This window comes from Podarcis muralis, chromosome 3 (assembly GCF_964188315.1).
Source record: "Podarcis muralis chromosome 3, rPodMur119.hap1.1, whole genome shotgun sequence".
NCBI classification, from domain to species: domain Eukaryota; kingdom Metazoa; phylum Chordata; class Lepidosauria; order Squamata; family Lacertidae; genus Podarcis; species Podarcis muralis.
The window spans coordinates 5,162,639-5,190,637 of record NC_135657.1 but is presented as its reverse complement, the minus strand read 5'-3'; the positions used below and the strand labels follow the sequence as shown (position 1 = coordinate 5,190,637).

At 50.5% G+C, this 27,999-nt stretch overlaps 1 protein-coding gene across 1 annotated transcript; it reads left to right on the top strand.

The window, feature by feature from the left end:
• Positions 1-1,508: 1,508 nt before the first annotated feature.
• On the top strand, positions 1,509-27,783 carry RP1L1 (RP1 like 1). Its single transcript, XM_077925409.1, has 4 exons — positions 1,509-2,147; positions 19,342-19,510; positions 21,044-24,576; positions 25,015-27,783. The coding sequence occupies exons 1-4, from the start codon at positions 1,509-1,511 to the stop codon at positions 27,319-27,321; spliced, it is 6,648 nt and encodes a 2,215-aa protein (XP_077781535.1). The 3' UTR covers positions 27,322-27,783.
• Positions 27,784-27,999: the final 216 nt, after the last annotated feature.

Here is a 27,999-nt window from a genome sequence, read left to right as displayed (position 1 = left end):
AGGAAAGTTCTGTGGAAAAGGGCACAACCTTTTTTTCAGCATTAGCTCTGGGTCAGTTTTCAGCATCTGTTACTGGATTTGGACTGAAAACCCCAAGCTGTCAACTAGGGCTTTGCTAGCCTATCCGGTAATCTGGCCCCTGTCAAAACGAACCATGATCTCTGTCGTCAGAAAAAGCACATATTATTCCCGGCAGTTTTGCAGCCTTTCCCACCAATCACCTGAATGAGATTGTGGGTGGCAGGGGTGCCAAAATGAATAAAATATCGAGGGGCCCACCAAACTTTTTTTTGGTGGGGTGTCTGCCCTCAAACATTTTAGGGTGTCCCTTGGTGCAGGGACGCTGTGGGTAAAAGCCTCAGCGCCTAGGACTTGCCGATCGAAAGGTCGGCGGTTCGAATCCCCACGGCGGGGTGCGCTCCCGTTGCTCGGTCCCAGCGCCTGCCAACCTAGCAGTTTGAAAGCACGTCAAAGTGCATGTAGATAAATAGGGACTGCTTACTGGCAGGAAGGTAAACGGCGTTTCCGTGTGCTGCGCTGGCTCGCCAGATGCGGCTTTGTCACGCTGCCCACGTGACCCAGAAGTGTCTCCGGACAGCGCTGGCCCCCGGCCTCTTAAGTGAGATGGGCGCACAACCCTGGATCCACACGACTGGCCCGTACGGGCAGGGGTACCTTTACCTTTAAGAGTTGGTGCCTCGGCTGGGTGCTTGCCAGTAGCATACTGAGAGCCTCTGGTGTAGAAAATATTGGGTTGGTTGGAGCAAGGACTTGACTTTCTGTGAGACAGATTCTGAAATTCCTAAGATGGTGGCAGGAAGCCATGTGGTTTCGCTCTTCAGCAATCTGTAAATACCTGACACTCCCCACCCACACACACTAACACTGGCCTGGGGACCACAGAAGGGTAGAGTCCCCCAGTCACCAGTCTAGCTGCCGCATTCTGGATTAGTTGTAGTTTCCGGGTCACCTTCAAAGGTAGCCCCACGTAGAGCGCATTGCAGTAGTCCAAGCGGGAGATAACCAGAGCATGTACCACTCTGGCGAGACAGTCTGCAGGCAGATAGGGTCTCAGCCTACGTACCAGATGGAGCTGGTAAACAGCTGCCCTGGATACAGATTTGACCTGCACCTCCATGGACAGCTGTGAATCCAAAATGACTCCCAGGCTGCACACCTGGTCCTTCAGGGGCACAGTTACCCCATTCAGGACCAGGGAATCCTCCACACCTGCCCGCCTCCTGTCCCCCAAAAACAGTACTTCTGTCTTGTCAGGATTCAACCTCAATCTGTTAGCCGCCATCCATCCTCCAACCGCCTCCAGACACTCACACAGGACCTTCACCACCTTTTGTTATTATTGTGGAAAATCCAATAAATTAAAAATAAAATAAAATAAAATAATTTATTATTATTATTATTATTATTATTATTATTATTATTATTATTATACGATTCATAGGCACCTCTTGTTCTCGCTTTGCAGTTACCTCTAAACGTTCGCCAGGATGACGCAGGACCCCGCTGACCCCCTCTCCGCCGCCAGCCCCTACAACTATGAACAGCCCCTTCCCCCCGTGGCTCGGACCAATGCCTTCACCCAGGTGGCCCCTGCCAAGAAGATAACATTTTACAAGAGCGGGGACCCTCAGTTTGGAGGAGTCAAGATGGCCATCAACCAGCGAAGCTTCAAGAGCTTCAACGCACTGATGGACGACCTCTCCCACAGAGTCCCCCTGCCTTTTGGGGTGAGGACCATCACAACGCCGCGAGGGATACACTGCATCAGCACCCTGGACCAGCTGGAGGACGGAGGGTGTTACCTGTGCTCCGATAAGAAGTACGTCACGCCCATCAGTATTGGTCCCGCCGGCCGGAGAGCAGCTCCTCAGAAGGTCGGCCAGCCGGCCAGCGCGTTGCGGAGGGCGGCCCAAGACATCAAGCGCGAAGACAACCCGGCCGCTTTCGCCCAGCAGAGTCCGAGGATTCCCAAGAAAGTCACTCTGGTGAAGAACGGGGATGTGGGCACCAGGAGGCCGATAATCCTCAACCGCAGGAACGCACGGAGCTTCAAGACTCTCTTGGACGAGATTTCGGAGATCATGCAGTTCACGGTGAAGAAGCTGTACACGTTGGACGGGAAGAGGGTGAGTCTTTGTGGCGCAGAGGGTGGGACTGAGGATAAACCCCAGATTGCCGTGAGGCCGAGATAACAAAAAGAGCAAGAGATCTGAAAAGACTGTCTGGCGGAGGCTTCTGCTCAGGGTCAGTGGAAGTATTAGAGGCAAAAACCTAAAGCTATACAGTGGTACCTCAGGTTACATACGCTTCAGGTTACAGACTCCGCTAACCCAGAAATAGTGCTTCAGGTTAAAAACTTTGCTTCAGGATGAGAACAGAAATCGTGCTCCGGCGGCGTGGTGGCAACAGGAGGCCCCATTAGCTAAAGTGGTGCTTCAGGTTAAGAACAGTTTCAGGTTAAGAACAGACCTCTGGAACAAATTAAGTACTTAACCTGAGGTACCACTGTACTTTGGGTCTTGAAAAGCCAAGCTGGGAGGAACAGTGTTGAGAGTAAAATTCACTTATTTAATTAATTAGTGAAAATACTGACTCACCCATAATGCCACCCAAGAAGACCCCCCCCCCCATGAGAGAAAACCCATACAAAAGCTCTGGAGAAGAGAATGGTAATCCCCAGGGGGAGGACTTTTCTGTAAAGATCACACAGGGTCCCCGGACATTTCACCATCTACTGATCCCTGTGCCACCACTTTATTTCTCGCTGCCACTGCCCAGACCCTACCTGGGACAATACTGAGTCCAGTCAGGGTTAAATTGGAACATAAACTTCTGTTGATTTATTGCAGTTTAACAAGCGTGTGGTTTCATAAACAGTATCGGTCAATTACATTCATGGGGTGACTATCCAGTCCTATAAGTTTCACTACCTGCTCTCACTCACCAAACCACCTCTCAGATATTTACTTGTCTTCCTAGCTCCTAACTGTTCCTGACTCAGCTTATTTCGCTACACTAATTCAACCTACCCACAGACTCTATCCCAATTCACTCCCACTCCAACCAACCACCCCACTCCAAACGAACTCCTGCCTTTGCCCCTCCCAGAGCTGGTTTTATAGTCTCACTGACTCCACCCCCTGGGTTCTGATTGGGTAGCCTGTTTAACTATTTCACCTCCAGCACTCTCATACGTTAACGTCACAGGAAGAGGGTGAGTCTTTGTGCCACAGAGCACGTCATAGAAGAATAGCCTGTCTTCGGTCCAAAGCATGTGTACACTACACGCTCAAAAGTGCAGGGCGCAAACTGTGGCATGACGGAAGTCCAAGCAGTCCAAGAAAAGCTTGATGGCTTCTCTCCTAGAACCAGGCAGAAGCTGAGCTGATTGACCAGTGATTCTCAGAGTGGGTGGTAGTGCTTCCTGGAGGGGGGGACAATGGGATGGCCTGGGGGGGGGGGGCGCTAAGAGGCAGCAGAGTGGCAGGGAGGTGCTGGAAGTGTAAATTACCACCAGACTTTGAAAAGCCGGTATCAGTGGATCAAGTTCTTCCATTTTGTTGAACTAATTAAACTGAATACAGTCACACCTCGGGTTACAGATGATTCAGGTTGTGTTTTTTCGGGTTAAAGGTAAAGGGACCCCTGACCATTAGGTCCAGTCGTGACCGATTCTGGGGTTGCGGCGCTCATCTCGCTTTATTGGCCGAGGGAGCCGGGGTACAGCTTCCAGGTCATGTAGCCAGCATGACTAAGCCGCTTCTGGTGAACCAGAGCAGGGCACGGAAACGCCATTTACCTTCCCGCCGGAGTGGTATCTATTTATCTACTTGCACTTTGACATGCTTTTGAACTGCTACATTTACTTTATTTCCCTCCCAAAGCAGAGTTCCCTGTGAAGAGGTGTTGATTGTGAAACCCCTCCATGAAGGGAATGGGGGATTCCTAGCATTTCTCAGAAACCTTAAGAAACTACAGCTCCCAGAATTCTTTGTGGGAAGCCATGACTATTTGAAGTGGTATCATAGTGCTTTAAATGTGCTTAATCTTTTTAAATAATACTACTACTAATAATAATAATTTTATAAGCTATGTAACCTTCTTGCTCAATTCAGTCTTTTTACATGGTTTTTTAAAAAATGCATTGGGATATTTTATTATTGTAATTTTCTGGTTGTTTTTCTTGATTATAAATTAATAACGATATATTGTAATTGTCGAGAGTGAATTTCTGTTCAATTATTTGTTGATATGTTGTGGGTTAATTTTATTGGGTATATTTTAACAGATTATTGGGTATTACTTCATTTGATAAAAGTTGTTTACGTTAAGTCATGTTTTTATTATGATTTATTCGTATTGGATCAGATTGCTATAAGATGTGTGATGTCATATATTTTGCTGCTTTTTCAGCTCGTGAACTGCCTTGTGCATAGTAAAGACTCTCCTCCCTGAAAGAGAGGGGAGTGGTTGTGGACGGGAGCCCGAACACCGCTCCTAGCAGGGGGCGTTGCCCCCTGCCTCCAGCTCACCTGGCTGGCACTCACGCCCCCCCCCCCGGTGGCCGTCCAACCAGGTGCCATGGGGGGGGGGCGTGTCCAGCAGCCTTTATGCTGCAGTGCCAGCCTCTCCCCGGCCTCATTTCTCTTTGCCGTCCTGTGCGAGTCAACAGGTCGAACCTCCTTGCTGTCTGCAGAAGCCAGGGAAGTATTTCGCAAGGCTTAGACTGGGGGGGGGGGGGTGTTTATTGCTATTGGAGCTAATTCCTTGTGTTTCGAGTACTGGGAGAGTTTGGATCTTTACTTGATGCAAATTGCTTCAGTTTACTTTTCGTTGAGCTAACTTCCCTATTTCCCCCCACTTCTGGTGTTTGGTTTAATTTCAGGGTTGTTAAGCAGGGGGTTCCTAATTTTCTAAATCCAAATCTGCTAGTCTGCTGTCTTCCTCCCACTCCTAGTGCATGGTTACACACACACACACACACACACACACACACACACAAACACACACACAAACACACACACGCACAAAAAGTATCCTTGTCTGTTACCCTCCGTTTACCTTAGCCCACGTGGCCGCTACAGCTACTTTTAAGCCTCCCGCCAAACAGCTGATGGGCACGGGGAGTGTTGTGGGAGCGCGTGCTGGACTGCCTGCTGTCTATATTCTTGCCGTTCAAGTCGTCTAACCCCCACCCGTGAAATTTTTTATGAGTCTGTCTTAGTGGTTTTATACTCTCAGTACTGAAGCTGTATTCAGCTCTTGCCTCATCTGTGGCTGAGGATAAGTGCGATTCAGAGCTTTCCACCAGCCTCTCTATTTGCTTTTAAGATGTGTGATGTCATATATTTTGCTGCTTTTTCAGCTCGTGAACTGCCTTGTGCATAGTAATATAGAAAGGCGGTATAAAAATTAAAAGTGAAACAAAACAAAATGGTGCGAATGTGACCTAAGTCCTTCTTTCACACCACACTGACTCTTAAATCAGTTTGTGTCAGAACAGAAGGCCTGGCGTCAAGGTGGCAAGATTCACAGGGGCAGCAGATCTTTCTTCCCCCCGTGTTCCTAATGTAGATCTTCACTCACCTCTTCTTTCCTGGTAGGGAGAGAGCCGCCATTTTGTGATTTGATTCAGGTGCCAAAATTTATTGGGCCAGCCTGCCTGGCATATATGGGACCCAGAAGACATGGAGGTCAGTGGCTAAACCAGTGGATACAGCCCTGATCTTCCATGCCTCCTCTTTCTACATTTGACAAGAGTCTCTGTGTGTATTTGGTCCTTCAAGGAGAGCATACCTTCTTGCTTGCTTCTCAGTTTATCTCCTCCCCTTTGCCGAAAATACAACAGGACCCCAAAGACATCTGGAGATGGGGGAACCAGAGGTTCTCCTGATGGTATTAGAAAACAACTGCCTTGATCGCGGTCTGTGCCAGCTGATGGGAGATGGAGCCAGCAACATCTGGAAGGCCACAGCTTCCCTTGTGAGGGGCTTGTCAATGTGTTCACATGAACATAGCTTACATTGGCATTTACCTTCTACTTTTCAACTCACCTCCTCTTCCTTCCTCCTTCGTCCAGCTCCCAAACTCCTCTCCTGAGCTCACTTCGCAAGAGCCATTTCCCCCGCAATCCCAACAGTCACAGAATCTTGGAATGTTCCTTTCTGGTGCTTGTAAAATAGGGAAGACGGAGGGCCTGTTTATCTCTTTGCTCGGTTGAGTAGTAAATCTCAGTGGGTCATAGAATTGATCCATAGAATTATAAAGACGGAAGGGACCCCAAGAGCCATCTAGTTCTCCCTCATGTTGAGTCAAAATCGCCTTTCTTGTAATTCAAATCCATTAATTCGTTTCCTACTCAGCATACCCATCACCCTCAACTGCTCTTCATGAGGCTTGGTTTCCAGACCCTTGATCATCTTGGTTGCCCTCATTTGTACATGTTCCAGCTTGTCATAAAATTATTGTCAATATCTGTCAGGGGTTCAGGAGCAGAGGCAAGGGCAAGGGAGGAAACAGAGAGCGAAGGGGAGGAGGCAGAAGAAAGGATGAGCGATGACGACGACCCGAGATCTCCGAGTCTCTCCAGTGAGTCGGAGGATTCACAGAAAGGAGCACCAGTGGCCAAGGCAAGGGGGGAGTTTAGGGGGGCACCCCAGGGAGATAGAGCCAGAGGGGAATCAGAGGAGAGCAGTTGGAGATCGGGTCCAGCGTCACCGCCAGAGAGCAGGGAAGAGGAAAGGAGCCAGGGGGCAAGCGCTGGCAGCTCACAGCAGGAGGGAGGGCACGAGTCAGGGGTGGCCACACCTCCATCTGGGAGCGAAGAAACGGTTAGACGGAAGGTGGAAGGTTGGGCGCGCGCGCCAAGTTCAAATGCACAGGAAGGAGGCGCAGTAGGCAGCCCGGAAAGAGAGCCGGGTCCTAAAGCCCGGCGCAAGGAGACAGGAGAGTCCGGGGGGTCAGCGTCCGAAGAATCCCGGAAGGAAGAGACCCAGGGGGGCAGAGGGACCCAGAGAAGAACAGTCAGGCGGAAAAGGTGGAGCAGGGCTAGGATATTAAGTTGGTGTACGAGGGGCGGAGATTCAGACGGAGCTTCGCCGATCTAGCTACTAGACGTAGGGTTGCACGCAGCAGCTTGAGAATGGAAACTGTAACTCAATAAAGACTTTTACTTAATGACCGTTGGCTAGCGTGATCCTCTGTGAGCTAGGATCTTGAAGCAACCCTGACAGTAAGCTCCGTCTCCTGTATTGTGGGCATCTACAGCCTCGAGGAGAGGAGAGAAGCAGGTGCCTACTAGTGAGCTCACGAACGGCAGCCGACATGACGGCTGAACAGCAGATAGCGGAACTCAGAGAAGCAGTGTCACAGCTGAATGCCGAGGCTCTCGCATCCAGGAAGAGAGAGGAGGACGCAGCTGCCGCCTACAGGGATCTCCAGGGCAGGTTGGAAGTGCTTACGAAGCAAGGGCAACAGACACCCAAACCAGAGGGGATTGGGTTGGGGAGACGCACAGGCGGTCTGGTCTCTCACTTCGATGGGAACCTGCAACAGTATCCCAATTTTAAAGCAGACGTACTGTGTGCACTGCAACTGCTGAGTAAAGATTTTAGAGATGAGCAAGAGAAAGTGGGGTTCATCATGTCTTATTTGCATGGGGATGCCAGAGCATGGCTGCGCAATTTATGGAGGGATAACGATCCGGCGCTCCAAAATGCGAATGCCTTTATTAAAGCGATGGATGCGTGTTTTTTATCAAGCATTGACGTGGATCTTGCTCGGCAACAGATTCATGGACTGAAGCAGGGAAGGGCCAGCGTACGGCAGTACCATGCCCGCTTTTTCGCCTTGGCCAGTGCCCTAGAATGGGACAGAGATGCGACCCCTGTAAGAGACCTTTTCTGGGAGGGACTAAACAGCTCTGTAAAAGATGAGATTGCGAGGGGGGAGAGACCCCGGACCACCCAGGAGGTCGTGCAGAGGGCGCTGGCAGTGGGGGTACGGCTGGAAGGACGTCCGTGGAGCAGGGACGAAGGGCGTGGAGGGCGCGAACCAGCCAGGGGCTCCTCCTTCTTTCCCAGAGAAGCAGCACGTACGCAATCCACGCCTCCGCCAGGGGGAGGAGCTGAACCGATGGAGGTTGGAGGTGCCAGGGCTCAGTCAGCAACCAGAGCCCTAGCACCAGCAGCAGTGAAAGCGAAGCCTCCTAGAGGGAACAGGAAGTGTTACGTCTGTGAGGAGCCAGGGCATATGGCGAAAGAGTGTCCCCAGAGGCTCCACAAGCTCACTGCAGCCTCAGCAATGGCGACTGCAGCAACGCAGCAAGGAGAACCACAGCAGGGAAACGACGCTGTCTGGCTGGAGGAAGAGGCACTGGGGCCCAGCCAGACGTATTAATGATGCAGTCCCCAGAGATTTTACAGCCCGTGAACCCCCTCCCGCCCAAACCAGTGGTGAGGCTCACCGCGTCGCTCCAGCTGCCCAATGGCATCACCATGGACGTGCCAATCACCATTGACTCAGGCAGCAATGCGGACTTTATGGGGCAGGACTTCGTCAACCAGCATGCTATACAGTTGCTGCCGGCCACACTGCCCCTGCAGGTGGTCACGGTGGATGGCAGGGAGCTGCTAGGAGGGCAAGTGGTGCAGCAGACGCCACCGATGGTGATGCGACTTGGGAATCACCAAGAAGTCATCAGCTTCAACGTCACTCAATTGTCGGACACGCCCATTGTGTTGGGCATGAGTTGGCTGGACAAACACAGCCCAACGCTGGCTTGGTACCAGAGGCAGCTGACCTTCGGCTCTTCCTTTTGTGCTGAACACTGCATCGTGCCCAGGCAGGAAGGAGAGGAAGAGGAGTCACAGCTACTGCTAGGCACGCTGCAAGCGATTCCCCACAAGTACGCAGAATTTTTGGAAGTTTTCTGCGAGAAGGAGGCAGACAGGCTACCCCCTCACAGGCCATATGACTGCAAGATTGACCTGCTGCCAGGGGCGGCGCTGCCTAAGGGGAGACTGTATTCCATGTCAGAGGACGAGCTGCAAGAACTCAAGGAGTTCATAGATCATAATTTGGAGCGCGGTTTCATCCGAGAGTCCAAGGCGGTGGGAGGCAGCCCGGTGTTCTTCGTTAAGAAGCGGGATACGCCCCAAAAGAGGCTCGTAGTGGATTACAGGATCTTGAACAGTGTGACTAAGCCGTCGGACTTCCCCATGCCCCGAATTGACGACCTCCTCGCAAAGGTGCGGAAGGGCAGAGTGTTCACCAAATTGGATCTGCGAGGTGCGTACAACCTCATTCGCATGCGGGAGGGAGACGAGTGGAAAACAGCCATGTTCACGCCACTGGGGACCTACGAATATAGAGTTATGCCTTTTGGATTGCAAAATGGCTCCCACGTTTTTCAAGCATTCATGCATCACGTGTTGGCGGGACTTCTCTACAAGACGTGCGTCTGTTTCTTAGATGACATCCTGATCTTTTCGGAGTCGCAACAGGAGCATGACAAACACGTCAAGGAAGTACTGAACAGGCTGAAGCACCATAGGCTCTACGCCAAGCTGGAGAAGTGCCAATTTGACGTGACGGAGGTGGATTTTCTGGGCTACAAGCTGTCTGACAAGGGGCTCGCCATGGACAGAGCCAAGGTTCGAGCGGTGTTGGATTGGAAGAGCCCGCGCAACCGGAAGGAGGTCCAACGGTTTGTCGGCTTTGCGAACTTCTATCGCAAGTTTATCAAGGGCTTCGCTATGCAGACGGCGGCCATCACTGACACGCTTAGCTCCAAGAAAAAGAAGTTCATTTGGACAGAGCAGGCGGAACAGTCCTTTCAGGCACTCAAGCGTCTCTTCGCGTCGGAAGAGCAGCTGCTTCATGTCAACCCCAGCAAGCCGATGAGGGTGGAGACTGACGCCTCGGACAGAGCCGTGGGGGCGGTCCTGCTGCAGAAAGACCCGCAGGGGGTGTGGCGACCGGGAGCGTTTTACTCCAGGAAGCTCAGCAAGTCCGAGCAGAACTACACCATATGGGACAGGGAGTTGCTGGCCATTCATGCAGCGTTCAAGGCGTGGAGGCACTTTCTGATCGGCGCCAAGCACACGGTGCAGGTTTGCACGGACCACAAGAACCTAGAGCACTGGCGCACGGCACAGTTCCTGAACCAAAGGCAGATACGTTGGGCTGAGTTCTTTGCGAACTTCGACTTCCGAATAGAGTATGTCCCGGGGGACACCAACATCATGGCGGACGCTCTCTCCCGCAAGCCACAGTATCTGGAGGAAGCAACGCCAGCGGCCGCCATGCACATCTTCGCACCAACAGTGTGGGCGTGCGCCGCGGCAACCGTGGATCTGGAGGCGGTGCGACGAGCGTTGCAAGGGGACTCCTTCGCGCAAGCAAAGATCTCAGAGGTGCAAAGGGGCAAAGCAGCGGCCGACGGTTTCCAGCTAAGAGATGGATTGCTCATCCATAAAGGGGCCATCTACGTGCCGGGAGACGAACTTCGCGCCAAGGTGCTGCAGCAGCTGCACGACGCGCCCACTGCAGGGCACTTCGGCAAGGAGAAGACGGTGGAACTAGTAGCCAGGGATTTCTGGTGGCCTGGAATGAGAAGGGAGGTCGCGGACTACGTGGCGAGGTGTGACACCTGCCAGAGGGCGAAGCCAGTGCTTAGACCGCCGGCCGGACTGTTGGAACCGCTGCAAACTCCGGCCGAACCTTGGGAGAGGGTGGCCCTGGACTTTGTCACGGATCTGCCCAGCTCGAGGGGCAAGACGGCAGTGCTGGTGGTGGTGGACTTGTTCTCCAAGATGGCACATTTCATTCCGTGTGCGAAGGTGGCCACGGCGGAACAAACCGCCAAACTGTTCATAGACCACGTGTTCAAGGTTCACGGTCTGCCACGGTCTATTCTGTCCGACCGGGGGCGGCAGTTCATCTCAAATTTCTGGCAGCGGCTGATGGGCTTCCTGAACGTCAAGATCAACCTGGCGTCGGCGAGACACCCGCAAACCAACGGGCAAGCAGAACGGGTCAATGCCATCATGCAGCAGTACTTGAGGTGCTATGCAAATCAACAGCCTGCGACGTGGGTGGATTACCTGCCGCTCGCCGAGTTCGCTTACAACAACACGAAGCACGTGTCCACGGGGGTCACACCGTTCTTCGCCAACAACGGGAGGCACCCCAGAACCTTCCCGGGACTGGAAAGGCTGGGGGAAGGGGAGCCGCAGACGGCAGATGCGTTCGCGTCGGAACTGCAGGAAGTCCACGATCAGCTGAGGCGCCACCTGGAGCTGGCCAAGCACGCATACAAGGTACAAGCGGACAAACGCAGAAGGGTTGGCGAAGAGCTACACGTGGGGGACTGGGTCTGGTTAGCAGCCCACGCAGTGCCGGCCAGGTCGTTGGCCAAGAAGAAACTAGGGCATAAGCAACTGGGGCCCTATCAAGTCGAAGAGCAGGTCAACCCGGTGGCCTTCAGGCTGGCGCTTCCGGAGGGTTCCAGAATGCATCCGGTATTCCACAGATCGGTGCTCACTCCCTACAAGGCACCGCACAGGTTTCAGGAACCCGGAACGGCGCAGAGTCCGGCCAGAGACAGAACAGGGCACGCAGGAGTGGCACAGAAGGAGCGCATCAACGAAGTCACAGAGATTTTGGATTCCAGATGGGGGGAAGAAGGGGTAGAATACTTTCTCGCCAGGGAGGGCACCCCGGCCAGTGCGAACAGTTGGGTGCCGGACTACGCCTTGGACGAACCTCTGCTCAAAGACGAGTTTCATGCCCTCTTCCCACATAGACCGATGCCAGCAGACTTTTTCGACGACTGGCTTTTCACACCCACGCTTTCGGGCAGCACGTTCCGGGGGTTCGACTCTGACGAGGACCCGATACGAGACGTCCGTTCCCCGGAGGGGTCGCCCTCGGGATCTGCCTCAGAACCCTCGTATTGGTGGGACGACAAACCAGAGGAACAGTGGCGCAGGAAGTGGCAAGAAGGTCCAGGCCGAGCAACGCCGCCTGGAGGAAGCGAGGGAGAGACGGACATGGACATTTTCGGGGACGATCCAGGTTTCGAGCACGGCGGCACAGAGATGGAAGCAGAGGTGACCGTCGTCAACGAGAGAAGGGAGGAAGAACCGGAAGACTTCGGAGGGAGGCCCGCTACGGGAACCGAACGGTACCCGACATTCGTCTCCTTGACGCAGCAGCACCCAGCTCCAGCACCGGAAGGAGGGGAAGGGGGAGTGGGGGGCTTCGAGGGGGGGATGGATGTCAGGGGTTCAGGAGCAGAGGCAAGGGCAAGGGAGGAAACAGAGAGCGAAGGGGAGGAGGCAGAAGAAAGGATGAGCGATGACGACGACCCGAGATCTCCGAGTCTCTCCAGTGAGTCGGAGGATTCACAGAAAGGAGCACCAGTGGCCAAGGCAAGGGGGGAGTTTAGGGGGGCACCCCAGGGAGATAGAGCCAGAGGGGAATCAGAGGAGAGCAGTTGGAGATCGGGTCCAGCGTCACCGCCAGAGAGCAGGGAAGAGGAAAGGAGCCAGGGGGCAAGCGCTGGCAGCTCACAGCAGGAGGGAGGGCACGAGTCAGGGGTGGCCACACCTCCATCTGGGAGCGAAGAAACGGTTAGACGGAAGGTGGAAGGTTGGGCGCGCGCGCCAAGTTCAAATGCACAGGAAGGAGGCGCAGTAGGCAGCCCGGAAAGAGAGCCGGGTCCTAAAGCCCGGCGCAAGGAGACAGGAGAGTCCGGGGGGTCAGCGTCCGAAGAATCCCGGAAGGAAGAGACCCAGGGGGGCAGAGGGACCCAGAGAAGAACAGTCAGGCGGAAAAGGTGGAGCAGGGCTAGGATATTAAGTTGGTGTACGAGGGGCGGAGATTCAGACGGAGCTTCGCCGATCTAGCTACTAGACGTAGGGTTGCACGCAGCAGCTTGAGAATGGAAACTGTAACTCAATAAAGACTTTTACTTAATGACCGTTGGCTAGCGTGATCCTCTGTGAGCTAGGATCTTGAAGCAACCCTGACAATATCCTTCTTAATTTTCAGTGCCCAGAACTGGACACATTATTCCAGGTGTGGTCTAACTAGGGCAGAATAGAGCAGTATCATAATCTGGACACTAGAGCTCTGTTGATGCAGCCTAGAATATCACTTATTTCCTTCTTCTTCTTCTTCTTCTTCTTCTCCTCCTCCTCCTCCTCCTCCTCCTCCTCTTTGGCGAACACTCGTAGCCACACTATTTTGACTGTATTAACACAGAATTTGACAATGAAAACCATTTCCAGATCTGGCTATCATCAGCTTCTTGCACTCTGCTTTGGTATATGGCTGAAGAAGTCGAATGCCCCAAATGGCTTCTAACTGGTTTACAGCTGTAAAATCAAAACACAATTAAAATAGAAAATAACATCAAAACATCATTTATTATTATTATTATTATTATTATTATTATTATTATTATTATTATTACCCCGCCCATCTGGCTGGGTTTCTCCAACCACTCTGGGCAGCTCCCAACAGAATAATAATAATAATAATAATAATAATAATAATAATAATAATGTTATACCCTTTTCGGTGCCTGCTGAAAACATTCTTGTTTAGAGAAGCCTTCTCTAAACAACTTTCTAAATGTTTAGAAAGTTGATGCAAGTTATAATTGTTTTATCTATTGTTATTTCAACTTTTTGAACATTTGAAATGATTTGAAATGATTGTTGTTGATTTTTCTGACTGATAATTATATTGTTTTATCTTTTTTTAAAGTCCTTTGAGGGTTGTTGCCTGTTTACAAGCAGTTCATAGATCAGGGAGATCCAACAGGTTGATCGCAATCTACTGGTAGATCCCCAGGAGGTTTTGGTAGATCGTGGTCGATCGCTGGGTCCCTTCCCTTAGCGTCGTTAAAACTGAATACGGTCCTGCTCCCTCGCCCTGCTGCCCTCCCTCCATTCTTGCATTATCTCTGCAGATTGGAAGCCGGAGTTTACTCAGTCTCAATGAGGCTTTCCTCCTCCCTAAAAAAGCCCAACAACTTTGACCTGAACCCCCCAAAAAGCAACTCCAGTGTCGGTCACGACTGGACCTAATGGTCAGGGGTCCCTTTACCTTTACCTTTACAGCAACCAGAATCTTATACTCACAGAACTGGGGGGGGGGGGGAGTCCGCTGAAAGAGTCCACTGAAATGAACCGACCATTTGGAACCGGTGAAGTTCACAGTCAAAATCAGAGATCAATATGACGGGCAATTTATGGAAGAGTGGAAGCCTTTTTTCCCTGTATTATATGAAAAATTTATAATCCAATGAAATCACGGGCAGGATTTGAAATCCGAGCAACGGGAAGAAAATGATAAGATATGAAATAGAGGACGGCGTATTAAATGAAATAGGTGATATTATGCAGTATGCAAAAGGGATGATCGGTTTACAAACAGCATAGAAGGGAAGGTCAGAAGTCAAATCATAAGAGGAAATGTATAAGAAATTTGAGATTAATTGGTCAAAGTTATGGAACCTATTAAAAATTTCAACGCGAGGTGTCCCGATTTGTTCAGGGTTTTGCACACTAGCTTAGGAATCCCGAATTTCACCTGGTAGCAGATGGGAAGCCCAGGCCTCACAAAGGAACTCCAACAAGGAGCCTGAAATTTCCTCGGCCACAGTCCCAAAGCCACAGGTCTTCTGCCATAACGTTGCCCAGCATAACTGAGAACTGCCTTCCCCACCCACCTTGTTCTCAGGCTAATCATAGAATCATAAAGGTAAAGGTAAAGGGACCCCTGACCGTTAGATCCAGTTGCGGACGACTCTGGGGTTGCGGTGCTCATCTCGCTTTACTGGCTGAGGGAGCAGGAATATTTCTGCCCAATATGGAACTCAAATGTACAACAACACTGAGGTTAAGTCTCATGCTCTACTGACGGAGCTAACCCACTTAGGATAACTCCAAGGGGTTTAAATTTCCAAACATCACAGAGAAAGGAAAGGATTGCAGTGGTACCTTGGTTCTCAAATGCCTTGGTATTCAAACAACTTGGAACCCAAACACTGCAAACCCAGAAGTAAGTGTTCCGGTTTGCTAACATTTTTCGGAAGCCAAACGTGCTCCGTTTTGAGTGTTACGCTTCCGATTTTAGTGCCACACTTCCGTTTTGAGAGTTACGCTGAGATCCGTCTGTTTTTGCCATTTATTTTGCATTTCATTTTTGCGGCTCTTTTTTGTTTTGTTTTTGCAACCGTGTGGAACCCAGTTCAGCTACTGATTGATTGATTGATTGATTGATTGTGCGACTGCAGTACATTGTTTACTGCTTTCATTTTATGGATCAATGGTCTCGTTAGATAGTAAAATTCATGTTAAATTGCTGTTTTAGGGGTTGTTTTTAAAAGTCTGGTACAGATTACTTTCTATGGGAAAGTGTGCTTTGGTTTTGGAATGCTTTGGTTTTGGAACGGACTAAGATTGAGAACCAAGGTACCACTGTAGTTGCGATTCCTGCATTGACCCTTGTGATCCCTCCCAACTCTACAATTCTCTGTTTATCTGATTCTATTACTAGCTTCCTTACAGTCCCAGTCCAATTCCCCTCCTATTTCAGAGGCTTTTATGGATTGGTTATTGATTATGTCCCACAGAGGACCTTAAGGTCCATAAATAGCAACACCCTAGAGGTCCTGGGCCCTAAGGAAGTCAGATTAGCCTCAACCAGAGCCAGGGCCTTCTCAACACTGGCTCCGGCCTGGTGGAACGTTCTGTCTCACGAGACCAGGACCCTGCAGGATCTGATTTCTGTCCGCAGGGACTGTAAGACAGAGTTGTTCTGCCTGGCCTTTGGCTTGGAATCAACTTGATTCCCTCCCCCTCTTCTTTTTTCCTTTCTCCTCCTGTGATGGAGCTCCTATTTGGGGACTTCCCTGGCTTTTTTCTGGCCCATATAGGACCAGTCTGGATAGTTAGCCTCGGTGAAGACTTGACGTTTTCATCCCCCAAAAAGTTTTTGATTTGAGTTTCCATTGAAATGAGGCTGTATTTTAATCTTTTAATGTTTTAATGTTGTATTTTCATCTTGTTTTTAAGTTGTATTTCAATCAATTTGTTTTTATATTGGGTGTTAACCACCCCGAGCCTAGTCTTGGCTGGGGAGGGCGGGGTATAAATAAAAATTATTATTATTATCTCTCCTTGCCCCATATCATACGTTCTATGGGTGATGTACGTCGCTGGGTTAAACAACTCCCAAAGCACAAGTCGTGCGTGATATGATCGACAAGCACGGGAATCCAGAACCCAAAGACAGGAACATGAGAGCAAATCAACCTGCCAAAGGATCAATTTGCCAAATTGTGAGATAACTCCTTCATAAGGAGAAATGTAAAGTATTGCACTTGGGCAAAAAAAAAATGAGAGGCACAAATACAAGATGGGGGACACCTGGCTTGAGAGCAGTACATGTGAAAAGAATCTAGGAGTCTTGGTTGACCACCAACTTGACATGAGCCAACAGTGTGACGCGGCAGCTAAAAAAGCCAATGCAATTCTGGGCTGCATCTATAGGAGTATAGCATCTAGATCAAGGGAAGTAATAGTGCCACTGTATTCTGCTCTGGTCAGACCTCACCTGGAGTACTGTGTCCAGTTCTGGGCACCATAGTTCAAGAAGGACACTGACAAACTGGAACGTGTCCAGAGGAGGGCAACCAAAATGGTCAAAGACCTGGAAACGATGCCTTATGAGGAACGGCTAAGGGAGCTGGGCATGTTTAGCATGGAGAAGAGGAGGTTAAGGGGTGATATGATAGCCATGTTCAAATATATAAAAGGATGTCATATAGAGGAGGGAGAAAGGTTGTTTTCTGCTGCTCCAGAGAAGCGGACACGGAGCAATGGATCCAAACTACAAGAAAGAAGATTCCGCCTAAACATTAGGAAGAACTTCCTGACAGTAAGAGCTGTTCGACAGTGGAATTTGCTGCCAAGGAGTGTGGTGGAGTCTCCTTCTTTGGAGGTCTTTAAGCAGAGGCTTGACAACCATATGTCAGGAGTGCTCTGATGGTGTTTCCTGCTTGGCAGGGGGTTGGACCCGATGGCCCTTGTGGTCTCTTCCAACTCTATGATTCTATGATTCTATGATTCTAAGGGATAAACACAACCTACCACCCTAAAACAATGCCCAGGACCATTAATAGAAAATTACATTATAAGTCACGAGATAATATTTTTACAAGTTAATACATGTCAGGTGATCCTCTCCCACGCTCTCAGGTTCTCTCAGTTTATATTTTTTTCAAATGATGTATGTCACTGTGGATATTTTGTATATCCAGAGAGCCAGTTTAGTTTTAGTGGTTAGAGTTTCTGACTAGGACCTGAGAGGTTGGGGTTCAAATCTGGGGGGGGGGGGTAGGGGCAATTATTGCCTCTCGGCCCAGCCTCCTTTGGAGGGCTGTTGTGGGGATTAAATGAAAAGGGTGGGATACAAGTGCAATGAAATCAATCAGTCAATCAATCAATCAATCAATCAATAATAAGTTGGTGGAACAATGAATGTAAATGTTATCTCTGTGCCATAGCATAATTTCTGCACATTCCCTGGCTACCCAGGCGAGGTAAACGTAAAGGGACCCCTGACCATTAGGTCCAGACGTGGACGACTCTGGGGTTGCAGCGCTCATCTCGCTTTACTGGCCGAGGGAGCCGGCGTACAGCTTCCGGGTCATGTGGCCGGCATGACTAAGCCGCTTCTGGCAAACCAGAGCAGCGCACAGAAACACCGTTTACCTTCCCGCCAGAGCGGTACCTATTTATCTACTTGCACTTTGAGGTGCTTTCGAACTGCTAGGTTGGCAGGAGCAGGGACCGAGCAACGGGAGCTCACCCCGTGGCAGGGATTCGAACCACCAACCTTCTGATTGGCAAGTCCTAGGCACTGTGGTTTAACCCACAGTGCCAACCGTGTCCCCTGGCTACTGTAGCTGAATACAAAAATAATTTAATTGTGTTTTTTGGGAACCTCTGACCCAATCGTCCCTAAGAGAAAAGCTTCAGGCTTTTGGGGAATAACCAGTTTGGGACACCTTAAGATCTGCTTTGTCCCACATGATGAATTTTCTGGGGGCCTTTTTAAATACTGTATATATATAAATCAATCAATCAATCAATCAATCACAAATGGATGTGGTAAAATGGAAAACTGAACTCAGGATTGGGAAAGTGATAAATGGACATATTTGCCCATTCTTAGCTGTGAACACATGGCCAGCTTCTCTTCTGTCTTGTTATAAGATGGTGGGTGTCCAAGAATACAGTGGTGCCTCGCAAGACGAAATTAATCCGTTCCGCGAGTCTCTTCGTCTTGCGGTTTTTTCGTCTTGTGAAGCACAGCTATTAGCGGCTTAGCGGCTATTAACGGCTTAGCGGCTTAGCGGCTATTAACGGCTTAGCGGCTTTAAGAAAAAGGAAACAAACTCGCAAGAACTCGCAAGACGTTTTGTCTTGCGAAGCAAGCCCATAGGGAAATTCGTCTTGCGGAACGACTCAAAAAACGGAAAACCCTTTTGTCTAGCGAGTTTTTCGTCTTGCGAGGCATTTGTCTTGCGGGGCACCACTGTAAAAGCAAGATTGCATCTTGCAAGGGGGTTACGTTCCGGGTTGGGGGTAAGTGTGTAAAGACAAAATCATGTGATGTCAGGGGGGGAAACCTGGAAGTGCCTAATTACCTTCCAAGGGCATGCCATTTTAGGGGGTGAAACGTAAGTTTTGGAACATTTCCTTCCATGAGAGGTCTTAAAAATATGTTCTGGGATGTGAGGAATTCAAACCTGCTATTATTTTTGTGACAGGACAACATTTAGTTTGGCAAATCTACGTTTGACAAAGATGCATATAAACTACTTTCGCAATACTAAAGAATTTTAATTTTTCCTTCTGAAAATGTCAGGTAATGATAAACAAACTGCAACTGCTTGGCAATCATTTTTAATGATTTCTATGCAATTTTGCCCATGTTTTTACTTAACAAGCAAAACTAAATTCCATTACAGTGGTACCTCGGGTTAAGTACTTAATTCGTTCCTCCAGAATGAATTAAGTACTTAACCCGAGGTACCACTGTAGTTGCTTTGGAAGACGATCATCAGGCATCCAAACAACATGACCAGTCCAACCAAGTTGATGTTGAAGAACCATCGCTTCGGCACTGGTGATCTTTGCTTCTTCCAGTACACTGGCATTAGCTCACCTGTCTTCTTGCAAGTGGTGTGTAAGATAAGTCCAGTTTTGACGTCTGCTGTGCTTGCCTCCCCTCCAGATTGACAACATGCAAGCTCTGCTGCACTGCCCCAATGTCCTCGTCTGTGTGGGGAGAGAGCCCTTCAAACCCATCGTGGTGGAAAACCCCAGGAAGCCCTCCTCAGAGAAGCTGCCCGGTCTACCTTCACAGTCCAACAACAGAGGCAACGTTGGCGAAAACCACGAAAGTAAGAAAGAGGGCAGCGGGCTGGATTTGGGTTGGTGGTTTGGAAACAGTTTGTTCTTTTTCTGGAAAACGTCTTGATCACCCACCCCATCCAAAGGTCTCAGGGTGGGGTGACAAAATCTGGGTGGCCTTCCTGGATCAGAATGAGGATCCATGTAGGTCTGAATTCAGACTGCAGGCAGCGGCCGCTCGGATGTCTTGGGAAACACTTGGTTATATTCCAGCACCTGGCAAGCCAAGGTACACTGCCCCTGTCCATGGAGGTTCCATTTAACTTATCCTGGCTGTAATGTATTCCATTTTTTACATGCTGACGTGATATCAGGAAGAGCAGTGGAGAGGGGAGGCATAAGCAATACGTTGCCAATATCTTCCACCTTAGACGAAATAATTTAAACAAAAGATACTGTATGCACAGAACTATCACCATTTATTTTAATAATGAATTTTTAGTTTATACTACAGTGGTGCCCCGCAAGACGAATGCCTCGCAAGACGAAAAACTCGCAAGACGAAATTCTGTAGCTCAGATGGGAACTTGGGGGAATGTTTAAAGCAGGGAGGCTGCATTAAACAGTGATTTTGCAGAGCACATTAGGAAGCAGCCTGCATCCTCCTCTAAATGTTGCTTGAGTGGTGTTGAAAGGGCTGGCAGTTTCAAAGAGCCCTTTTGCAAAGGGCCTCCCCCTGCTCCCATTTGAGGCTCTTGTTTCCGGAGGGGAGGGGCTGCCTTAAAAGCCCTTTGCAAACAGCCATAGGGCTTTGAAGATGTTGCAGATTCCTAAGTGCCAGACAGGTCATAAAACAACAGCAGCAGCAGCAACCTCTGTACCTTGGCTTTTACCACCTGAGGCATATGTTTTTAGGACCCACCTTATATTTATGCTGTGGGTTGTTTTAAGTTGTTTTTGATGTTGCTTTGATGTTGTAAGCCACCTTGGAACCTTATGGCAAAGGGCAGGTAATAATAATAATAATAATAATAATAATAATAATAATAATAATAATTTATTTGTACCCCGCCCATCTGGCTGGGCTTCCCTAGTCACTCTGGGCGGCTTCCAACAAAGATTAAAAATACATTAAAATGTCGCACATTAAAAACTTCCCTGAACAGGGCTGCCTTCAGATGTCTTCTAAATGTAAAGTAGTTGTTTTTCTCTTTGACATCTCATGGGAGGGTGTTCCACAGGGCGGGTGCCACCACCGAGAAGGCCCTCTGCCTGGTTCTCTGTAACTTGGCTTCTCGCCGTGAGGGAACTGCCAGAAGGCCCTCCGTGCAGGACCTCAGTGTCCAGGCTGAACGATGGGGGTGGAGACGCTCCTTCAGATATACTGAACCGAGGCCATTTAGGGCTTTCAAGGTCAGCACCAACACTTTGAATTGTGCTCGGAAACGTACTGGGAGCCAATAATAATAATAATATCACTGAACTCCCAGTTTACTATCCTAAGTGCTGCTGTATGCTTGGCATAATTCCTTATAATTTCCCTTTTTGTGTTTCCTCAACACCCCCATCTCCTCAAACTCCAGTGAACTTTGGACTCAAAGCCAAGAAAAGCGTGATCCACCCGCGGTCGGCCTTGAGCAATCGCTCCGCAAGATTCTCTTTGTCATCGGAAAAATCCTATCCAAATGGTCTTGTGACATCACCGGAGAATGGCGCCCCCTGCTTGAGCCACTGCCCGCACTCTAAAGCAGGCAACCTGGTTCGTTCCTTGGTCAATGATGACATCGAGAAGAGGGTGCATGTGAACAAAGATGGCAGCCTGTCCGTTGAGATGAAAGTCCGCTTCCGCCTGCTCAACGACGAGACGCTCCAGTGGTCCACACATATCCAGAAGTCCAGTCTGAGGGGCAAGGTGCCCTGTGAAGAGATGGGCATAGATGAAGACAATGGAACTGACCCCGCAGAGAAAGAGAACCCAGAGGTCAACTCTGAGGTGGATGACTCATTATATCCCTGCGATGCCGATTCCTACATCTCGAACCTTGACGTGTCTGAAAACGAGGAGGCGTGTTGCCACAATTGTGGCAAGCCATGCAAAGAGTATGACATTTGGAAGAACCCCATGCATGCTTCCCAGAAAGAGGAACCATGGGTGAAGAACACTTGGTACACCCACTCTTCTTGCTCGAGCACGTCGTCCCACCGTAGGGTCGTCCGCAAAAAGACGGCCTCTGTCGAGAGCAGCCGCACCTCGTCCAGCGGAGAAGAATATTCCAAGCATGTCGTACGGGAATCCTCTTGCTACTCGGAGACTGTAGAGAACAGGGTAGAATACCGTGCGGTGCAAAAATGCCATTGTCAACACGGCCAGAGCAACGCGAGCAAAAGGGGGTCACCCATGGAAATGGATTCCGCAGCTTGCTTGGCCAATTCCCAAAATGAGGACAATTCCATGGCGACTGCAGAAGGAACGGAGGGCAACAGCAGCAGGGCGGGGAGCAGCGGGTCAAAATCGTCTCGCTGTTCCGCGGAAAGCCAGATCAAAGTGTGCGAGGAGAGCAGCAGCATGGTGAGGACCATCTCCTCCCGTAGCATCAAGGCGAGGGAAGAGGTTGACTTGGAAGAGGACAGCTGCCCGTCCTCTCCAAAGAGCGCCTACAGCCAATCCAGTCAGCGGACAACACCTGAGACAAGGGACAACCCGGATGAGCTTTCAGAAGATGCTCAGCCAATCTCTTCATTCTCCGTGGAGGAAGAGGCGGACAAGGAACAAGAGGAGACCAGCGAAGTTCATTCCGCCTTGGAAAATGTGGCGTCCAACCAATCGGTCAGGGATGACGTCAGCGAGTGCGGGAGGTGCTCCACAGAACAGTCCTTCCGTTCCAAAGCTTGCGATGGGAATAGCCAGAGAGAAGACAGCAACGAAACGCAGGTGTGCAGCGCGGCAGCTTCCTCTTCCTCCAGGAGGAGCAAGCACAGCCACAATCACCGAGAGGCAGGCGCCAAAGTCTCCATGGTGTCCACCATCAAGAAAAAGAGGACAAAAAGGTCTCTGCATGCAGAAGATGCACGGTCGAGCAGCAGGGGCTCTTGCTACTCCAAAAGCTCCCCAGAGATGGAGGGGAGAGAGGGAGAATGCCATGCATCTCACGACTCAAGCTCTCCTCGTTCCAACGTGTCGTCCTTAAGCGAAGCGACGGCACCTCCCGCCAACAACGTAGAGAGTGCAAGTAGCTCTTCCAGGCATTGCAGCCAGTCCTCCAAGAGCATCCAGGAGGGCGGCCAGCCGGATTCCTCCAGCAAGGAATCATCTCCTGGCTCCAGCTTCTCCAATTCCAACGGGAAAAATGGAACTGACAAAGGATCAAGGCCAGGGAGCGTGTTCGAATCCACGTGCTCCAAATGTGGTTGCACGGCGGCAGCGAGAAACAAAGGCCTTGGGAGCATCCAGTCGATTGTGTCTTCCCGTTCGGAGAGTAAATGCGCAGAGACAGAGGCGTCAGGGAGGAGCGAGCATGCTGGCTCGCAGTCGAGCGTGGCGCAGTCCTCGAAGCCGAGGAGGAAGAAAAGCAGCCTCCATTCCAACGCAGAACGCTCTAGCCAAGTTTTGGCGTCAGAGTCTGCGTCCATGTACAGTTTGCACTGCCCAGCTCCCCCGAAAGGGAGGCCGAGCGGCAAAAGAAGTCGGTCTGCGGTGCTGAAGAAGAAATCGAACAATGCCAGTGCCGCTGGGTCGGAGCCAACTGCGAGCAAGGAGGAAGAGGAAGCAGCCCATTCGCAGCCCACTGAAATGGAGGAGGAGAACGGGCCAGGGGATCCTTCTGAAGCGCTGCATAACAAGGCAGGAGAGGCTGAGGTGGAAGGCGATGAGGAGATCATCCCTTCTTCTCTTCCCAACGCTTCTCCGGAAGAAGTCGTGCACGAGTGGTTGAGGAAGATCCCCTCAGAGACTCTGCTGATGAAATGCGAGATGCAGGATGATGGAGACGGCACAGAACTGGATGCTGAAATGCCCAGTTGCTCAAACAACCAGGAATCGTTGGGAGAGGAGCTGGAAGGAAAGAAAGAAGAGGAGGAGAAGGAAGAAGAAGAAGAAGTGGCAGCCGAGGAGGCAGCTGAGGAGGGGGCCGTTGAGGAGGGAGCCGACGAGGATCCTAATGACGAGGCAGCTTCCAAAGCGGTGTCAGAAGAGGCTAAGGCAGGCCAAGCAGAATGCAACCACTCTGTCATCTCCAGCCAGAACAACCACAAAAAGGACTTGCCCAGCACCATCCAGACCTCCGTGCAGATCATGAAGGCGCTGTTGGCTTCCAAGCAAGAAGCTAAGCTGGACCGTTCACACAGCTTGCCCGAAGTCTCCCCTACGATGGGTAGAAAGCTCAGCAACTCGGCAAACATTCTGATCACCTGCCTGGCTAGCTTGCAGATCCTTGACGAAGAGCTGGACCCCTCAAGCAAGTCCAGCAAGTGCCTGAACAGGCCAAGGTACACGGAGCTCTTGAACATCTTCCAGGCTCTCTGGTTTGGGTGCACGTCAGAGAAAGGGGGCACGAGCTCAGGCCTCCAAGGAGACGCCCCTGAAAAAGTGCCCTCCACTTTCAAGGACCGTAAAGACGGCGACTTCACACCCTTGTCCTCTTCTGGAGTGGATGTGAGCAGTGGCGATGGAGGCTCAGGAGAGGGGAGTGTGGCTGGTGCCCGAGACTGTGCCTTGTCTCCAGAGAAAACGAACGGAGCCAAACCCACCAAAGAAGAGGCGAAAGAGGAGGCAGAGCAAGAGGGAGGCTGTAGTGAGGAAGAGGAAGAGGAGCATTCCCAGACTTGCTTAAAGTCTGAAGGAGAAGAAAAGGCAGCCTCTACTGGAGGAGAGGACATGACAGAAACCAACGAGAACCAGGGCAGTGACGTTGGCGAGGAGGAGGAGGAAGATAAAGAAGTTGTTGGAGGAGAAGAAGAAATGGAAGATGTCGAGGTGGAACAGGCAGAAGCTGATGATGCTGATGCAGACCCTGTTGAGCAGACCCAAGAGGACCCCGCTATCCAGGAAGTAGAAGGGAGTCCCAGTCAAGAGAACGCTGATGAAGCAGCTGAAGAGCCAAGCGACGATCAAGAGAATGTTGAAGCGGCTGAAGAGCCAAGCGATGATCAAGAGAATGTTGAAGTGGCTGAAGAGCCAAGCGATGATCAAGAGAATGTTGAAGTTGCTGAAGAGCCAAGCGATGATCAAGAGAATGTTGAAGTGGCTGAAGAGCCAAGCGATGATCAAGAGAATCTTGAAGTGGCTGAAGAGCCAAGCGATGATCAAGAGAATGTTGAAGCGGTTGAAGAGCCAAGCGATGATCAAGAGAATGTTGAAGTTGCTGAATTGCGAAGCGATGATCAAGAGAATGTTGAAGCGGCTGAAGAGCCAAGTGATGATCAAGAGAATGTTGAAGCGGCTGAAGAGCCAAGCGATGATCAAGAGAATGTTGAAGCAGCTGAAGAGCCAAGCGATGAGCAAGAGAATGTTGAAGTGGCTGAAGAGCCAAGCAACGATCAAGAGAATGCTGAAGAGCCAAGGAACAGTCAAGCTGAACCCGACCCAAACACAAATAAGAGCGAACCCCAAGTGAGTGTCGAAAAACAGCTGGTGGATGAGGCAGAAGCTGACACAGTATCCAGCAACATAGCTTCTCGCCAACCCACAGCAAAAGCTTCCCTCATCACCCCACAGAAATCTATCGACCCCGACCCGGTTTGGGTGCTAAAGCTTTTGAAGAAGATCGAGAAGGAATTCATGGCTCACTATGTCAGCGCCATGAATGATTTCAAGGTGAAGTGGAACTTGCCAAATAGCGAGGAGTTGGACTTGATGATTGCACAGCTGAAAGAGGAAGTGAGTCGGAGGATCCAAAAGAGTATCGAGAAAGAGTTAGGGAAAATTAGAAGCAGAGCGGGCAGGAGGGTCCCGAGGCCTCCGGACGAGCAGCTGCGCCGCGATTCTTCCATCCTGCAAGTGGAAAACCGAAGGCGCCGTTTGCAGAGCATTCACAAAATGTCCCTCTACAATGACCGCAGCAAGCCACGCGATACAAGGGAATTAGATGAGGAATTACATTTTTTCAGTACGACCATCAGAGATGATGTAAGTGACCCCCCTGGGGAAGAGGAGTACTGCCCTTGTGATGCCTGCTTCCAGAAGAAAATGGAGGCCAAAGCCCTGCGGTCACGAGGGCCGGTGGTGGCAGCCAATGCCCCCATTGTGAAGGCCTTTGACCTACAGCAAATCTTGAGGATGCAGAGAGGCAAGGCAGAAGAAGACATTGCAGAAGAGGAAGCAGAAGGGGAGGCCACTGAAGCTGAGGCAGAGCAGGAAGTGTTGGCTGATGTGGAAGAAGTAGAGCAGGAAGTTACCGAAGGTGAAGCAGTAGAAGCCCCAGCAGATGAGGAGGAAGAAAATCAGAACTGTGAGGAAGCCGAGTGGGAGGAAACTGTGAACGAAGAAGTAGGCGGGGAGGCACAAGAGGAAGCAATGGAGGAAGGAGGAGAGGGAGAGGAGGAAGGAGGAGAAAAGGGGGAAGAGGAAGTAGAAGAGGAAGCAGAAGAAGAAAAGGGAGAGGAAGTAGAAGAAAATGAGGAGGAAGTAGAAGAAAAGGGAGAGGAGGAAGCAGAAGAAGAAAAGGGAGAGGAAGTAGAAGAAAATGAGGAAGTAGAAGAAAAGGGGGAGGAGGAAGAGGAAGTAGATGAAGAAAAGGAGGAGGAAGCAGCAGAAGAAAACGGGGAGGAAGTAGAAGAAAAGGGAGAGGAGGAAGCAGAAGAAGAAAAGGGAGAGGAAGTAGAAGAAAAGGGGGAGGAGGAAGCAGAGGAAAAAGGGGAGGAAGAAGAGGAAGTAGATGAAGAAGAGGAGGAAGCAGCAGAAGAAAAGGGAACAGAAGTAGAAGAAAATGAGGAGGAAGTAGAAGAAAAGGGAGAGGAGGAAGAAGAAAAAAACGGGGAGGAAGTAGAAGAAAAGGAGGAGGAAGGGGAAGGGGAAGGAGAAAAGGAGGGAGAGGGAAGGGAAGAGGAAGAAGGGGGAGAGGAAGTGGAAGCGGAGGAACAAGAGGAGGGAAAGGAGGTTGCAATGGAAGAAGAAGATGAGGAAGTGGGAGCCAAAAGTGAAGGAGAGGGGGAAATGAATGAGGAAGAAGAGGCAGTAGACGAAGAAGAAGCAGCTGCAGAGGAACCTAAAACGGAAGATGAAACTGATGGTGCGGCAGCCGATCCAGAGGCAGCTGAAGGAGATAACGAACCTGAATGTGCAGCAAATGTTGACGATGGCGAGGTCTCTGAGGCACCAGGAGAAGCGGAGGAACAGCCTCCGGGAGACGGTGCAGAAGAGGATGAGGGCGATGCCGAGCCAGAGGCAGAAGCGGAAGAAGCAGGAGAAAATGAAGCAGAGGCAGCCGAGGGCAGCGAACCTGTGCAGGATGGTGGCAGTGAAGACCCCAGAGATACAGAAGAAGGAGCCACCGAGGGGGCAGAGACCCAGAGAAAAAGCTCCGCCTTCTCCTCTATGGGGAATTGTTCCCAGCAATCGCAGAAAGGGTCTGAGGAGGGGAGTGGCGAAGAAGAAGAAGAAGACTGTAAGGAATTGGAGGACGGTGGTGGTGGTGGTGCTGAGGATGGAGAGACAGAAGGCGACACAGAGGCCACACCCGCAAAGATGTACCCAGATAGTGAAGAGGAGGAGGAGGAGGAGGAAGAGGGAGAGGAAGAAGAAGACCAAGCATCCCCTCAGGCAAAGAAGAAACCCAAAACTGGCAAGAGCAAAGGCGGAAGCAGCCCAGTCCCTAAAAAGGAGGCGAGCTCAGAGGCGATTGACCAAGACGACCTGGACTTCTAGAATAAGCCACCCAAGACCCTGGGGACCATCGGAGAAGCATTTGTTTTCTCAAGTCCTACTAAACCAGACATCTCTCGCCCTCTGATTCCCTCGATGTTGTTTGCGTCTATTGGCAGCGCAAATACCTGTGCATCTTTGTAACGGGGGAATCCGCCACAGCAGTGCAGATAAGCGACTTCCCGTTGCGAATATTGCATTGCAGGGAGTGTCTTCTCCACATGGCAAACTGGAATTCCTTCAGAGCCCCTTGCACTCAAGTCGTTAGGGCGAACAATTTGCTCCCAAGGGGAACGGGGCATTTGCTTCTTGAATGAGAAGCTTTGCCTATGGACAAACCCGCAGGGAGTTCCACAGGTGTTTCGTGCGCATAGACAAGGTCACACACACTTCCACTCGCTGACGACGTTTGCATGTCGTTTGAACGTCACAGCTTGCTTGAACTTTTAAGATAATCCAACTTTGCTCAACAGATTATGTGTTTACCACGGAGACAATATGTCGTCCCTTTTACTTGAGGAGGGAAAGGCAGCAATATGTACCTCTGCTCCCTGCCACCCACCAAGCAAATTGTAGCTTTCCAGGGGGAAATGGTTGGTGGAAAAGGACAATCAAATCTCATTTGCACCACTGTATAAAATGTGTGTGGTTTAAGCAGCAAGAAGGCTGTTTTTCCAAATG

Bases quoted from the DNA above. Each gene is read 5' to 3' on its own strand.
- RP1L1 (XM_077925409.1), top strand. From the start codon at position 1,509: ATGACGCAGGACCCCGCTGACCCCCTCTCCGCCGCCAGCCCCTACAAC. The intron at 2,148-19,341 runs GTGAGTCTTTGT...CCTCCCCTCCAG, and splicing joins ACACGTTGGACGGGAAGAGG to ATTGACAACATGCAAGCTCT. The intron at 19,511-21,043 runs GTAAGAAAGAGG...CTCAAACTCCAG, and splicing joins CGTTGGCGAAAACCACGAAA to TGAACTTTGGACTCAAAGCC.